This window comes from Molothrus ater, chromosome 10 (genome assembly GCF_012460135.2).
Source record: "Molothrus ater isolate BHLD 08-10-18 breed brown headed cowbird chromosome 10, BPBGC_Mater_1.1, whole genome shotgun sequence".
Classification (NCBI taxonomy): domain Eukaryota; kingdom Metazoa; phylum Chordata; class Aves; order Passeriformes; family Icteridae; genus Molothrus; species Molothrus ater.
The window spans coordinates 6,466,657-6,480,691 of NC_050487.2; the positions used below are offsets into that span (position 1 = coordinate 6,466,657).

A 14,035-nucleotide genomic window follows, 5' to 3' on the forward strand; every position below is an offset into this window, starting at 1 on the left:
CCCCCTGAAGTGGGTAGGACTGCCAAAGGGAGGGATAAAGCAGCATGAGACAGTAAGAATGCTTGAGGCTTTTTAATCATACACCAGAAAAGTGCTGCCTGGAGCTGAGAGGCTGCAGCAGTTGCATTTGTGATTTCACTCCAAAACACCAGGACAGCTGGGCTGGTGTGCTGTCAAAATGGACTGAGGTGCCAAATGAAAACAGAAACTACTGATGACTTTTCAAATTTGTGACAACAAAAGCTAAGGGTTTATATACACCAGCATTAGGAAATTCAGAAGCTCCAGAATATGTCACAGAAGTGACAATCAAAAATGGCCATATTGACTGTCACATACCTCACCTGTTGCTTTAAGACTTAAATGAATGCAAACAGGAAACAAAATACTCACCTTGACTGCAATTAAACTAAAATGGTGGCAGTTCAGGATTTTGCAACAAATTAGCTACACAATACTTTTCCTTTCATGTCTTTAAAATTACTGTGAAGAAAATAGTGACCCACATTTGTAAAATCAAGTAATACAGTGAAAATTGATTCACACACTATCAAAAAAAAAGTAAAAGTGGCTTGACATTTTCCATTAACTTTCCCCAAGCTGATGTGATGCACTTCATGAAGAAATGAAGGCAGTGAGAGTCCTAGAGTCAGTAACTCCTCCTAACACACCACCTGAAAACAATCACCTGTATGTGCATTCCCACCATGAGTCATCTAGAGGAATGAATACCCCACTTCCCTGGGAAGGTGGGAGAAACTTTTTAACCTCCACTTGAGTAAACTGAAGAACTTGCCTCTCCAAGGCACCAGCCCCTCAAGAAGCTCTGTGTTATAAGCTTTTGTTAAGTGGAAGAATGGTAATGCCTGAGGTCTTCATGAGTTAATCCGGATTAAAAAACCACTATGACACATTTCATACCATCTTCATGGAAATCTAGGGAGAAGGTTCTTGGATTCCCACAGTCCTGTGGATTGTTTTGGTCATAGAAACAAACAAGGAGCTCCCTGTGAAAAGTCTCATCCTGCAAATAAAGAGAGGTGCAGGTCCCCTAACACCCAGGGCACTCAGAGCTGCTTCAGCTGCAGCACTTGAAGTTTAGGACAAAAAAAGCAGAGGCAGTGTTGAGAGTGGTGGTGCTATTTTTCACCCTTATTTAAAAATCTATCAAGAACTCTCAAAGTCATCTTAAAGAGTCAAGAGAGTATGCTGTAAATGCTTGAATAATTTCAATTCTTCTAGCTGAGACATTTACTACCAAAAAAAAGACTATTTCCACAGAAAAATGAAGAATATATTAGATTGCCAAAAATACAAGAACCATCCAATCAAAAGCTTAAAAGGAAAACATCTAATGCTACAGGTAACAGGATAGAAAAGTCTTCACAAAGCTGCTAGAGATGCACTGCATTTCTACTGAACTGCAGACTCCCTTCAGTTGTAAGGGACAGACCTAAATCACCAGGCAGGCAAGCTGAAACAGGACACTGATGTAAATCACACCAACCACAAACCTCCACTGTATGAAAAGAAATTCTTCTAAGAGGATTCCTCCCTGTTATTAATCAGGACACGTATGACTTGGAACTAGAAGCAAAATTCAATCCCCTGCTGTATCTAACATCTATACTGCAAGATTAAATAAGGCCAGGAATCTGCTGCAATGTTAAAATTCCCCATATGAATGCAAAGATAAGGCATTGTGGTCTGTCTCCTCCATACCAAAAACTACAAAAGGACCTGAAAGCAAAATTGTACAGGCTTTGCTTGGCACAAAAGCATCAGAAGTGCCTTGTTTCATCTTGCTTTAAGTGGAGAAAGATACACTGTGGCTCTGAGTGTGGGATGAGAGAGAAACCAGCAGAGATTCCCAAATTGCCACCTCTGGAACAGACAAACTGATGTTTCTCCTGTCCTCTGAATTAGAGATTAAATCCGTCTACTCCACCTTCGAATCTGAAACACAGCCAGGGATCTCTCACTGCCTCAACCTCCAGCAGCTGAGCTTTAAACCAAGCTATTCTGAGCTCCTGGGAAAGTGAGGCCAGGTAGTTTAAAATAAAGCATGCCAACAGTGCTGAACAGAGTGTTGATCCAAAAGAGGAGACAAAAAAGGATGGGTCAATAACTGATCTGAGCTCACTGATGTGAATGCTACACTGCATCATAAGCCCTTGGGCTTTCAAATCCCCTGTGCAGAGCAGGGGAGCACATCCATACCCATGTATTTCAATAATGCAGCAGACAGAGAGGGCACTTTGGCCAATATCACTCAGGAACTTCAAGGAGAGGACTGTTAGAAGTCACTCCTTAAACAGAATTTGTTACATTCTATTCCAGAATTGATTAAATACATACCCAGACAGTTGTGATGCTGTATCCTCACACACAGCATCACAAACATGTGCACCACAATATGCCACTAGCTGGACAGGCTCAGCTCTTGGCCAGGCCCTCCATGGGCATCTCTATGAGACTCAGGGCTTAGAAGGGCACGTGGCCAACAGGCAGCCCCAGCCACTGGAGCAGGACATGGTGCAGCCCCTGCTCAACTCACAGCAAGGGCCAGGGAGCTCAGGACAGTCAGCTTAGATTCTGAGAGCTATTCTGCAACACCAATGCACTTCATCTATTGGCAAATTGACTGTCTAGTCTGCTCAGTCAAGTACTCATTAGAACAGTGGACAGAAGTGAAGGGGCTACTTGAAATGCAGTGTTTTAGAATGGAGTGACTTGGATTGAAAGGAAATCTTAAAGATCAACTAGTTCCAAGTGGTTTAGAAAGTGAAGGTACCCCCAAAGCATTACAGTTCTCTGTGAACTGAAGAGGTATTTGCTACAAAAGGCAGTTTTTCAAATGAGCACCATCTTCTTACAACGGTCTCAAATCTGCAGAGATTGTCTTTCTTTGGAAAACCCTCTTGTAGTAACGTATCTTTCTGATAAAAGGTCAAGTCCATTCTGTGACACTCAGCAGAAACCTGTTTAAAATACATACATATATTTAGTGGAATATATTCTATGCAGCTCTGTAATAGGATCATGCAGCACAAAGTAAAGTCCCTTTCCAAGAGGTCAGTATGTTTATGGCAGATGTGCCACTGTAGCTGTGATGGCCTAAAGACATAAGCAAATCAGCATTTGCTGGAAGAGATTAAATCTTATTAGAACATAATATCTAAGTTATAAAAAAATCCCAGCCACAGAAATCAGAAAAGCCTTTGGGCTACCATTCTTCAGATCTACAACAGAAATTAAAATCATCTAAGCTAAATCTAATCTAAGTTAAGAAAAACATTTCTGAACTTAACTAAACCTTTTAATCTGTTGCACATCTGAAAGTACAGGTAGGTGGTACCTGTGAAGGAAACAAAAACCATGGTAGTGAAGAGCTGGGAGGGAAAATGTCAGAGCTGCACCTCCTGTAAGAACCAGGCATTTTACCTGAGAGAAGTGGCTGGGCTGGCAACATGGTTTAATAAAGCAATACAATTATCAAGTCCCTGGCTTTTAACATCAAATAATGCTGTAAATTCAATTGCCTAGATTAGCCTTTCCAAAGGTTTTGCATCTCTCTTCTAGTCATTAGAGTGGCTTTTTGCTTTTGGGGTTTTTTTTCTTTTTTTTAGAAGAACAAAGGGAGAAATTTATCATGAAGTAGAATGGAATAGGCACCTAAGAGAGGCTGTGCAGTCTCCAGCCTTGGCAGCTTTCAAAATCAAACTGGAAAAGCCATGAGCAGCGTGGTCTGATCCCAAAGCTGACCCCACTCTGACTAGGAGGCTGCAATGAGATCTGCTGAGTCCCAGTCCATGAACAACCATATTGCTTTTCCTCTCTGAAACTCTTCCAGTCCTAATATACACTTTCCTGAGATTTTGGGATGGAGGTCAAAAGGGAAAGTAGAACTGAGCAAATTCTTCCAAATTTTGACGAACTACAGTTTTATAAAGGACGCTGTATTTGTTTCATTCTCTATTTTCTTCCTCTATGTTGCAAGACTGGATTTGGAGGTGTTTGACTCCTCTTAAGCATTAAGATAAAGCTTCAGAATTCCCCCTGATAACCCTGAGGTCTTGCTCCTTATCAGCAGCAGTCAGCTCACAGCCCATCACTTTGTGACTGAAGCAATGGCTGCTCCCTCTGCATGCTCATCACTTGACAATCACACCTAATGAGCCTGGGGTTGTCCTAAGCAAAATGAGCAATTCCTCCCCTAGAAACCTGACAGCAGGACCAGCAGAGTGCTTCAGCAAATGTTCCCATAGGAGCTACTAATAAAGTGTAGCAGAGGAATGAGAAATGCTTTTTGTAACATTCACCTTTCCCTTCCAGTGGGTACGTGCTGGGTACAAAATACCCCTGGTGTTGCTATAACTTGAGGTTGTATATTGTGACAACATTCTGGGTTAGCAATCAGGTTAGACCAGCCTTTTTTTTATTAGAGTTACAAAACCCCATAGATTTTCTAATTAAATATTCATTTTATCCTTTGCTTACAAACTATGTAAACAGATAAGCTGTTCTCTTTAAGCACTTCTTTAAGGCATGCTCTGAAGAGGCTTCATGTTCATGAGCAAATCCATTTACCTGATGAAGAACATATGCATCATGGGAAAGTGTTTGAAAGCTTTCAAAAAGGAAGACAACGTGCCCAGAAAACACCAGGATTTAAAATGTTGGCACCTTCCTTGAGTCCAGAGACTGTGATGCAAATTGAAAACCAACAGGAAAGAGGAATTTGCTCCAGCTTGGCCAGCACGCCTGAAAGTAACACATGGATCTGTCCATTCTTACATTCTCACCAAGCCCATGGTTTGAGATAAGCCTTAGGATCAAAGCCCTCAGGGCTAAAAAAAAATCATCCCCATCTCCTAGTGCTATACAGATATATGGCACATTGACAGTGTGAGTTTATTCACAGAGCAATGCTAAGAGGTGAATCAAACTCATCAACAACAAACACACGAGTTCCCACCAAGTCTTACTCCACATGGGTACTTCAAGTGATACAGCCAAGGGAACTACACTGATCATCTTCAAGAATCAACATGAAGGACAACATGACACCCAGAACTTGCCCTTCATTTTCCAATAAATTGTCTATTTTATAAAATAGATGAAAATAAAAGAGAAAGCCTCCCTAATACCCATGTAATAGAGAACTGTTTCTGAATGGTCCTACTGATAGGCCAGCAGAGACAAAACAACCATATCACCTGCTGCACTATGCCAGGGGACACCTTGAAGCTTCCAGTCTACAAATAGAAGGCAGTCCATGTCAGTCACATGACTTTTAAAGGGGTTAATAGATTTTCTCAGTAATCTAGTAAATATCATGCTGTAATTCTTCCACTCACATTAAGGGATTAGCAGTAATAAAAGGATGGCTAGAATGCCATTTATCACTTAAAGTCCATTACAACTTTCAAGAAGACAGTGTTGTACTTACTGAGGATATTCTCATATCTGGAAGAATGTTGTAATGACAATAATAACAAAACTGTATTGTTCATGAAAGCAGCTAGCAAAAGAAAAATTAATAGCTATTATGACATCATTTTTATGTCCTTGTTTAAAGGACATAAATTTCAAACATTGTTTGCACATCAATTTGATAAATATTTCATACTACAAGTCTTCATAAAGTCTGACATAGGACTCATTAAAAGCCTATTTATGTGACCACAAGCTGATCAGATGAACAAGAGTCTACAGTCAATTATAAATAGATGCATAACTAAACAAAAATAAATTAAATAGATGCATAACAAAACCAAAATAAATTATACATACTGGCGGCCTGCCGGGACGGCCCCTTTTCCTTTTTCCTTTGACTTCTGCTTCTTCAAGCTCACTGCCAGCATCTGAATGTGCAGTAGTTTCATTTGTAGAATCCCTAGGGGAGGGAAACATTACATAAATTCAAATGATCTGAAATCAACTAGTAGTCTGTAACTGACCAATTAAATACTTAGTCCTGAGCCAGGAAACAAATGAACAACAAAAAAAGTCAGCATAAAAGGCTTTCCCCATTTACTGTGCAAACCAAGGAAACGAGCATTGCTCATCCTGGCAAAAGGCCTTCCCTTTTCCTCAGCTCCAACGTCACTTTATTGACTGGAATCTTGAAATTAATTTTATTTGAAAACACTTTACACTTCAAAACTGGCTATATTAACCAGCACATGCTCAGTTCATCAATCCCACAATGTATTCACTACCAAGAACCTCCTTTTACTCTTTGTAGGTGCTTCTGAGCTGTTCTCAAGGCCCCAAGAGCAGTGTGAAGTCCAACCCAGCTGTGTCATCATTAGAACAGTCACAAGGCTCCACACAGCTCTCAGTCACACCCCAAGACAAGGGGCTTGGGCAGCTATTGATAAAGAGGATTCATGCTGACTGTGAGGCCCAAGCCCAAAAACTCCCTTTCATCTGAAGACCTTGATAATTTTTGCAATTAGAAAAATATTTTCACTTGTACAATGGAAAAGCTTTGACATTGCTCAACTCCTGTTAGCAGAGAAGCCCAAACAATAATTTGTCATTTGTTGCCATTTCAGATTTAAGACCATGATAAGAAAAAAATTTCCCCTAATTTTCACCACCCCTCCCAGCCAGAGGCACAGGTACTTCTCTGCCTTCTAAACACACATGGCTGCTTGAAGAAACTCAGATTGTAATTCATCTTTTGGGGCATTAGACCTTGCCCAAGAGCAGCTCACATGCAAAACCATACCTGGGCTTTATTTCTACTGTGCAAGACCACCAGTGCACCAGATCTCTATAAATTTTCATTTGCAAGTAAAAATGTCCTAGATTACTCAAGGATGGGTCAAGTGTAGTTATAATCATAGACTTCTTTAAATCCAAAATCCTTTCCTTGAAGTGAAAGGAGTTCAGTTGCTGTGTTACTTGTGCAAAGGAAAGGTGAAAACCAGACCTATTCCATATTTTATAGAGCCTCACACATCAACAGCAGCAGAAGTGATCTGCTCTAGAGAAACTGAGAAGCTCCAGCAAGCAAAGATCTACACAGATCTTCCACCTCTGAGGCCTATTTTGTATTTTGCTTTATAGACCAGGAATACTTTACAAATTTGTTGTATCACCAAGAAAGCTATTTAATAATGCAGAAAGATATTATTGTATCCTAACTGGGAATGTTCTTATACTCCTCTTTACTGAAATTACTGTATTGTCTAGATCTGCTCTCACTCAAATAATTCTGGAGAACTGTGATGAATTTCTAATATTAAGACATTGTTTTCCAACCTTTTCCTATTTGCAAGCACAAAACCACCAAGGGGTCCACAGAATCTTTTACAAAAGCCAGAATGCAGAAGAACATCTACAAATGTTTTACTGAAATTAATTTCAGTGGATTATCTCTAAATACTCCATATATCCCAGAAAATCAGGCACCCTAGATGAAAAACCACTATTCAAGTGCATTTGAGTTCACAAATTACACACTTGTAATGCAGTACCTCTACAAAATATTTAAAATGCAGCTTTGTTGTGATAGAATTAAAAAGCAGCTTTTGCACTTCATAAAATATGAAACTTGAAAAACTCACCATCAAGCTATGTATTTAGAAAAACACCCCAAAATGTAAACAGCCTAAAATGAAATAAAAGATACCCCAAACAGAGTGAAAAATTGTTTGGTAGAATAGGGCCACAGCAGAGGAAAGCAATGCAGTAAATACAGCTGAAAACATGCTTATGTAGATGGATGTCTCCAGCCTTTACTCAAATACCTCAGCACACTGCAAGTCAATTTGACAAAAATGCACACTGGCTCACAATGGCAATTTTAATAGAATCTGAATACAGAAGTAAAGAACCCCATAAAAATATTTGCTCCCTTCTGTTGCTGCAGAGAAATTAAAACCGTTCTCTATTGCTTTCCCTAGGAAAAAAAAAAAAAAAACAAACCCAAAAAAAAACCAACCCAAAGCTTTTCTCTCTGGTTTGTTCAGATCCTTATTGGAAAAGTTCCAGGCATGGTGTCTGTCTAAACAATACCCCCATTCCTGGGGAAACACTGTGCTTTGCTGACTTAGAAACCTGCACCCCTAGGATCATCAGGATAAAGATTTCTCTCTACTAAAAACAGATTCAGCAATCCTCCTAGGCAAACACCTCAAATCTTTCCCTTGAAACACCAGAGCTATATAAATAAATTAAACTCTACTACTACTTCACATGCATCTACTCCACAGAGAATTCGACTTTCTGCCGATTTACAGCCTCAGTCCAGCCTAGCAAAACCTCCAGATAAATCTGTCTATTTAGCTCTGGAAATTTCAAATCTTTCCTAACACTGCATATGGAAGGAACAGTTAAGTTATTAACCACCTTCTAATCTTTGCCTTAAATAGACTGTTGCCTCAAACCTGATTCTCTTAATATTCTTCTGGTAAAACTTCTCTGATTTGCTGGAAGTCTCTTTGGCCATTTCCCTTTCTGGGAAAAGCTCAGTAAATTAGTACTAAGGGTGAGATTCAGCTAATCTAAATTAAATTAGAGACATATGCAATGCAGAAAACCCTAATGTACAAAATACCTCACACTAGGATCAGTGCCCAAAACTGGTCAGACAGTTGAAGTCTTATAAATTTTGTCTTCTCTCCATTGATGATAAGCTGATCAAGACAAGCAGCTTAAATATAAATGTTTCAAATTAAACAAAGTAATTCTCACCCTAACAACATGTCAGGAAGAAAGGAAACTTTTCCAGCAAGAATGCATGTAAGGAACAAGGGGAAAACATCAAAAACTGGGTTCCCTTCAATGCTCACATTCTTTGGAGTAGAGAGACAAGACCAAGGACAACCTCCAGTCTTTAGCTGGTTTCGTATTAAAATAAACATCATTTCAAGCAGCAAGGAATTCTGTTTGAATAATCCAGCTCCTGCACACCAAGGTCCTTCCAGGGTGGCTGTGAGCCCTTTCAGTTTGGGAGGTAGTGCCTCTTGCTTCTGTCCCAGGCTTGCAGCTGCTCTGGGTACACACACGTGCTCCTTTTCCTCTTCTTTCTGCACTCAGAGCAGCAGTAGAGCATCTCCTAACTGCCTGCAGTCCTGTCAGTTTGTAACACTCTGAGAGAAGCAGCTGGCCAGCATCCATCTCCCTCATTCCCTACATGTCACAGAACTGCTAAGAAGTAATTTATCTGGTGGCAATTATCCACATCTTAATAGACCAGAATGATCCTATCCTCATTCCACGTGTGTGTGGCACCTGAGGGGGAAACTTGGGCCGAGTCATAATTTATCCTTCCTGAAGCTGTTGTGAGGGAAGATAATCTGGGCCTAAGGAAACCTGCCTCATCTGAGGAGAGGTGGAAGTGCCTAAAGCTAAACCTTTCCTCTCCTAAGACTCCTTGGAAATGACAGGGACCTGAGAGAATTTCACAGAGGTGGGAGGCACCTACGAGAGCAGAGCAAAGCAGACAAGTGATACCCCCTTTTCAGGGCTCAGGTATACTCTGCTTTGCTTTCTGGTTTCTGTGGTAACTAAAGCATCCTAGAAAAGTGGCAGCAACTCCAGAATCCCTTCTAAAAACTCCAGATATTATTCCAGAGTTATAATTACTAACCCTTGAAGCTATCCATGTTAATGAAGAATTACCAGATTACTGGACAGCCCTTTACCACGTCATGCTCCTGAGAAACATGCTTCCATTAACACAGTAAATTTCACATCTCTGTAACACAAACTAAAATGAATTTACCTTTCTTCTACTATTTCACAAATTCCTAGCTATAGCATTTATATACCATGCCCCTTTAAAAGCATACCACAGCAAAAACCTGTGTTTATGTATCAGGTTTAGTAAAAAAAAGGAACTAAAACACTTCTATAAGCTTTTATAGCTGTTGCTGAGGGGCTCAACATTCTGGCAGAGATAAATCCAGTAATTGCTATCACCACATTCAGCCTTGTGAAAAAAAGCATTCATGAAGAAAAATGGCTAAATGCACAGGCTCATGAATCAGTTCTCATGGCTGATCTTCAAAAATCTAAGGAGCAAACATGAGTCATGCCACTGAGAGAAGATTCATACCTGTCCATCACACAGATCGAATACACCAGATGCTTTCTCAGAACATCTGAAACACCAATAAGTGAAATCCTGTCTTCACTGTGTTCTGAAGCCACTTCTATCAATCTAGAAAGGTTAAAGATTCTCCTTTCATGTTCCCTCAACAAAGAAGAATTTGGGAGGGAACATATGATATGGTCCTATCAACATATATTAACATATCAAATTGGCTTTTAGATTGTTTGTTTAAAGAGGGTAGCCAAAAAGATTACAAAACATTACAAAAAGAAGTAGAAAATAAGCACAGGAATGGGAGATAATAATAATCCTTCAAACAATTCATTTAAGAGCTAGAAAGGAAACCTTGATGTTCTGTGTGGAACTGGACTGTGTCTTCCCAAATCTGTAAATGTGTGTAGCTAATACCCCCTAGCCCAAAAATTGTGTCAGGTTTCCTCACCCTTACCCAGCACTCTTCCTGATGGAAGCCTGACTAAGACTTTCTGAATTAGAATTTATCACTTTCTTTGATACTCATCCACACTAGCCAATGTTCTGAGCCCTCAGGAGAGTCCCAAAACCTCTATGTGCAAATCATGCTGAGTTCTTTGAAAATGAAAGATCTAATCTTGCTCATAAGCAATTAAAACTACATGTATTGTTGAGGATGACATTTCACCAACACTTCATAAAGTAACATTAAATTATTCCCAACTTTACCAGAAAAAACAACATGAATATTTTCACACACTCTTTGATTTGCTTAAAACCAGTGGCTCTGACTAAAGAATATTTATAGAATATTTAACATCCCTCAGGTTTTTCAGCAGGTGTGTCGAGTTACCAAATCCAGTAATATACACTTTTTAACCTTAAACTCTGTGATATTCCATTCACTTTTTAAGTCCATCTGGATTCTTTAAGTGGAATGCAATTTCCACCACCACAGATTTTCCTAGCTTTTTGTTCTTGGAATATTTCACAAACATTCCCTCACTTCTTGAATGTGGCAAATCCAGGAAATATGAACCAAGAAAATGTTCTTCCACAACTAATCCCTAAGCTAACAAGAACCCCCTCAGGCTGACACTCCCCCTCAGTGCTGCCCAACAAGGTCATCCCCAGCTTTAGCCTGTACTCATCCACAATTAATTTTTTTTAAAGCAGTTTTAAAAATACAAGCAAAAACTGTAATGCAAAGCACACTATTATTAAGGTCAGACAAATTTCTTTTCAATTGTCCAACCATCCAGTTTCTTAAATAACAGGACTTGAAGTCTTAGCCCGGAATGCCACTCAACCCTGATAAACTCAAGTTCCTTCACACCCTGAGGTCAAAAAAAAAAAAAAAAAGAAAACATTCCAAGAAAAATAAATTTAGATAGTTACCGAATGTACCTGGTGCAGGTGCCTGGCATTGGCAGCAAGGTGGTGACAGATGGAGCTCTGTGAGGGAATGGTGGGGGGCCCTGGGGGGGAATAGTGGGGGGCAGCTCTGTGAGGGGGGACAGCCCTGTGAGGGCATGGGACAGGGGACGGCCCTGTGAGGGCATGGGACAGGGGGCAGCGGCCCTGTGAGGGCATGGGACAGGGGACGGCCCTGTGAGGGCATGGGATGGCCCTGTGAGAGCATGGGACAGGGGACGGCCCTGTGAGGGCATGGGACAGGGGGCAGCAGCCCTGTGAGGGCATGGGATGGCCCTGTGAGGGCATGGGAGAGGGGCGGCTCTGTGAGGGCATGGCAGGGGGAGAGCCCTGTGAGGGGATGGGATGGGGGGCGGCAGCCCTGTGAGGGGATGGGATGGGATGGGATGGGGGACGGCAGCCCTGTGAGGGGATGGGATGGGATGGGATGGGGGACGGCAGCCCTGTGAGGGGATGGGATGAGATGGGGGGCGGCAGCCCTGTGAGGGGATGGGATGGGATAGGATGGCGGGGGCAGCCCTGTGAGGGGATGGGATGGGATGGGATAGGATGGCGGGGGCAGCCCTGTGAGGGGATGGGATGGGATGGGGGGCGGCAGCCCTGTGAGGGGATGGGATGGGCGGGGGCAGCCCTGTGAGGGGATGGGATGGGGCAGCCCTGTGAGGGGATGGGATGGGGCAGCCCTGTGAGGGGATGGGATGGGATGGGCGGGGGCAGCCCTGTGAGGGGATGGGATGGGATGGGATGGCTGGGGCAGCCCTGTGAGGGGATGGGATGGGATAGGATGGCGGGGGCAGCCCTGTGAGGGGATGGGATGGGATGGCGGGGGCAGCCCTGTGAGGGGATGGGATGGGATGGCTGGGGCAGCCCTGTGAGGGGATGGGATGGGATGGGGGGGAGAAGGGGTCCCTTGAGGGGGAGCTGGAGTGGGCTGGGCACCCCCACTGGGGCATGAGGGGATGGGGTGGGATGAAAGATTGAAGGCAAACTCGGGCAGAGGAACACCTGGTAGGTTTTGCTTTTGTTTCTCACCATCATCCAAATCCTTTTTAATTAGCAATAAATTAATTTTCTCCAAGCCAAGCCCATTTGGTCTGGTTTGATTTCCCTGTCATTACCTCACCCCATGAGCTTCCTCACTTTGTGTGCTCTCCCTGCCCTGTGAAGAAAGGAGCAGGTTCCAGTCTCTAAAATTCCTTCTTAACTCTGATTTCCTCTCCAGCTCCTCCTATTATAGACTTTCGCTCTGTTCTTCCCAGTAGCTCACTTTATCCAAGCACAGCCATGTTCCCATGTGCATTAACCATTCCTATTTCCCAGCAGGACCAAAACATGTTCATGACACTTGCTATCTTCAACTGCAGCAGGCAAAGGCTTTTGCACAATAAATTCAGCTCATTGTAAGAAAATACACAACTGGAATATACAATATGGTCCATTATGACCAAATCCAATCCATGCTGCTGAAATCTCACAACATTCAGAAGCATAAAAGTAGCAAAGACCTTGTTTTGCTTTGCACAGCAAAGTTAAGTCTCCATACATAGAAAGAAATATTTTTTAGGTTAAGTGTTTTGCAGTTTTTTTTACACAGTTTTTCAGCACATGAAAACACCGGAGGCCTGGAACAGTCACACTAACATGCACTTCTTCCAAGCTTATGTTTTATCCTCACAATCACCTCTCTGTTTACTTCAACCTTTTTAAAAGCCAAGATTTCAAATGTAGAGAGAAGTGTATACTCACTGTAGTACTGGCAAATCTGAAGTAATCATTTTTGCAGCACTCTTGGAAGTAAGAGCTACATAGAACTTCTTCTCAAAGTTATTATAAGACAACTACTTGGAAACTTCTTTCATGAAAAGAATGTCAAAGTCCAGTCTGTAAGAGAGAGAAAAAAATGTTTAGATGTGACTCCAAAATAATAATACATTTGTGTGACTGAATTTTACAAAATAAAAGCTGTGCAAGGGTCTAAGTGCAGCAGGAGGTATTTTAACTTGATGAAACTGAAGTTGTAAATTTAAATAATAAAGTAGACTGCATCTGTGGTGTCACTACACCCACTAGTAACATTTCTCTACCCAAAAGACTAACCAAGGAGTTGACTAATGGCAGCAGATGTGACTTTACCATTAAATAATGGCACAATGTGACAGATTCAATAATCCTCGCTGCAATAAAACACAGAACTGCCATCCTAGTCTTCTAGAAAAAGCAAGTTCTGGAGAAACAAAGTAGATTTGTTTCAGTCTCCCCTTTTACAGGTCCTGGGCTAATATGAAGAGCTGCATGGAGCACTGCAGTTCATCAGTGGCAAGGAATACCAAGGACTCAACTGTGTGTTTTTAAAACACAGGATATGTTCAAACTCTTTTATTTAAATATTAATTTCCTCTCGATGGGCACTTTTTCCCTGTGCACTAGCAGCTTTGCACAAGGCAGGAGGAAAATCCAGCCAGGAAGAGCTAACATAAACTGCACCAAACAAACCAGTACAGCATATAAAGTATAACTTCCATCCTACTACACACACATCAGTGTTTATTTACCAAC

The 14,035-nt window shown here is 41.6% G+C and overlaps 1 protein-coding gene across 1 annotated transcript in view; it reads right to left on the reverse strand.

Moving 5' to 3' along the window:
- STAG1 (stromal antigen 1) overlaps positions 1 to 14,035 on the reverse strand; it is a 154,075-nt gene that overhangs the window by 101,886 nt on the left and 38,154 nt on the right. Inside the window, exons 2-3 of the mRNA XM_036389252.2 lie at positions 13,226 to 13,360; positions 5,797 to 5,899 (exon numbers count right to left, since the gene is read on the reverse strand). Coding sequence (XP_036245145.1) covers positions 5,797 to 5,899; positions 13,226 to 13,254 — 132 coding nt within the window. The 5' untranslated portion in view covers positions 13,255 to 13,360. The remainder of the gene's footprint in view (positions 1 to 5,796; positions 5,900 to 13,225; positions 13,361 to 14,035) is intronic.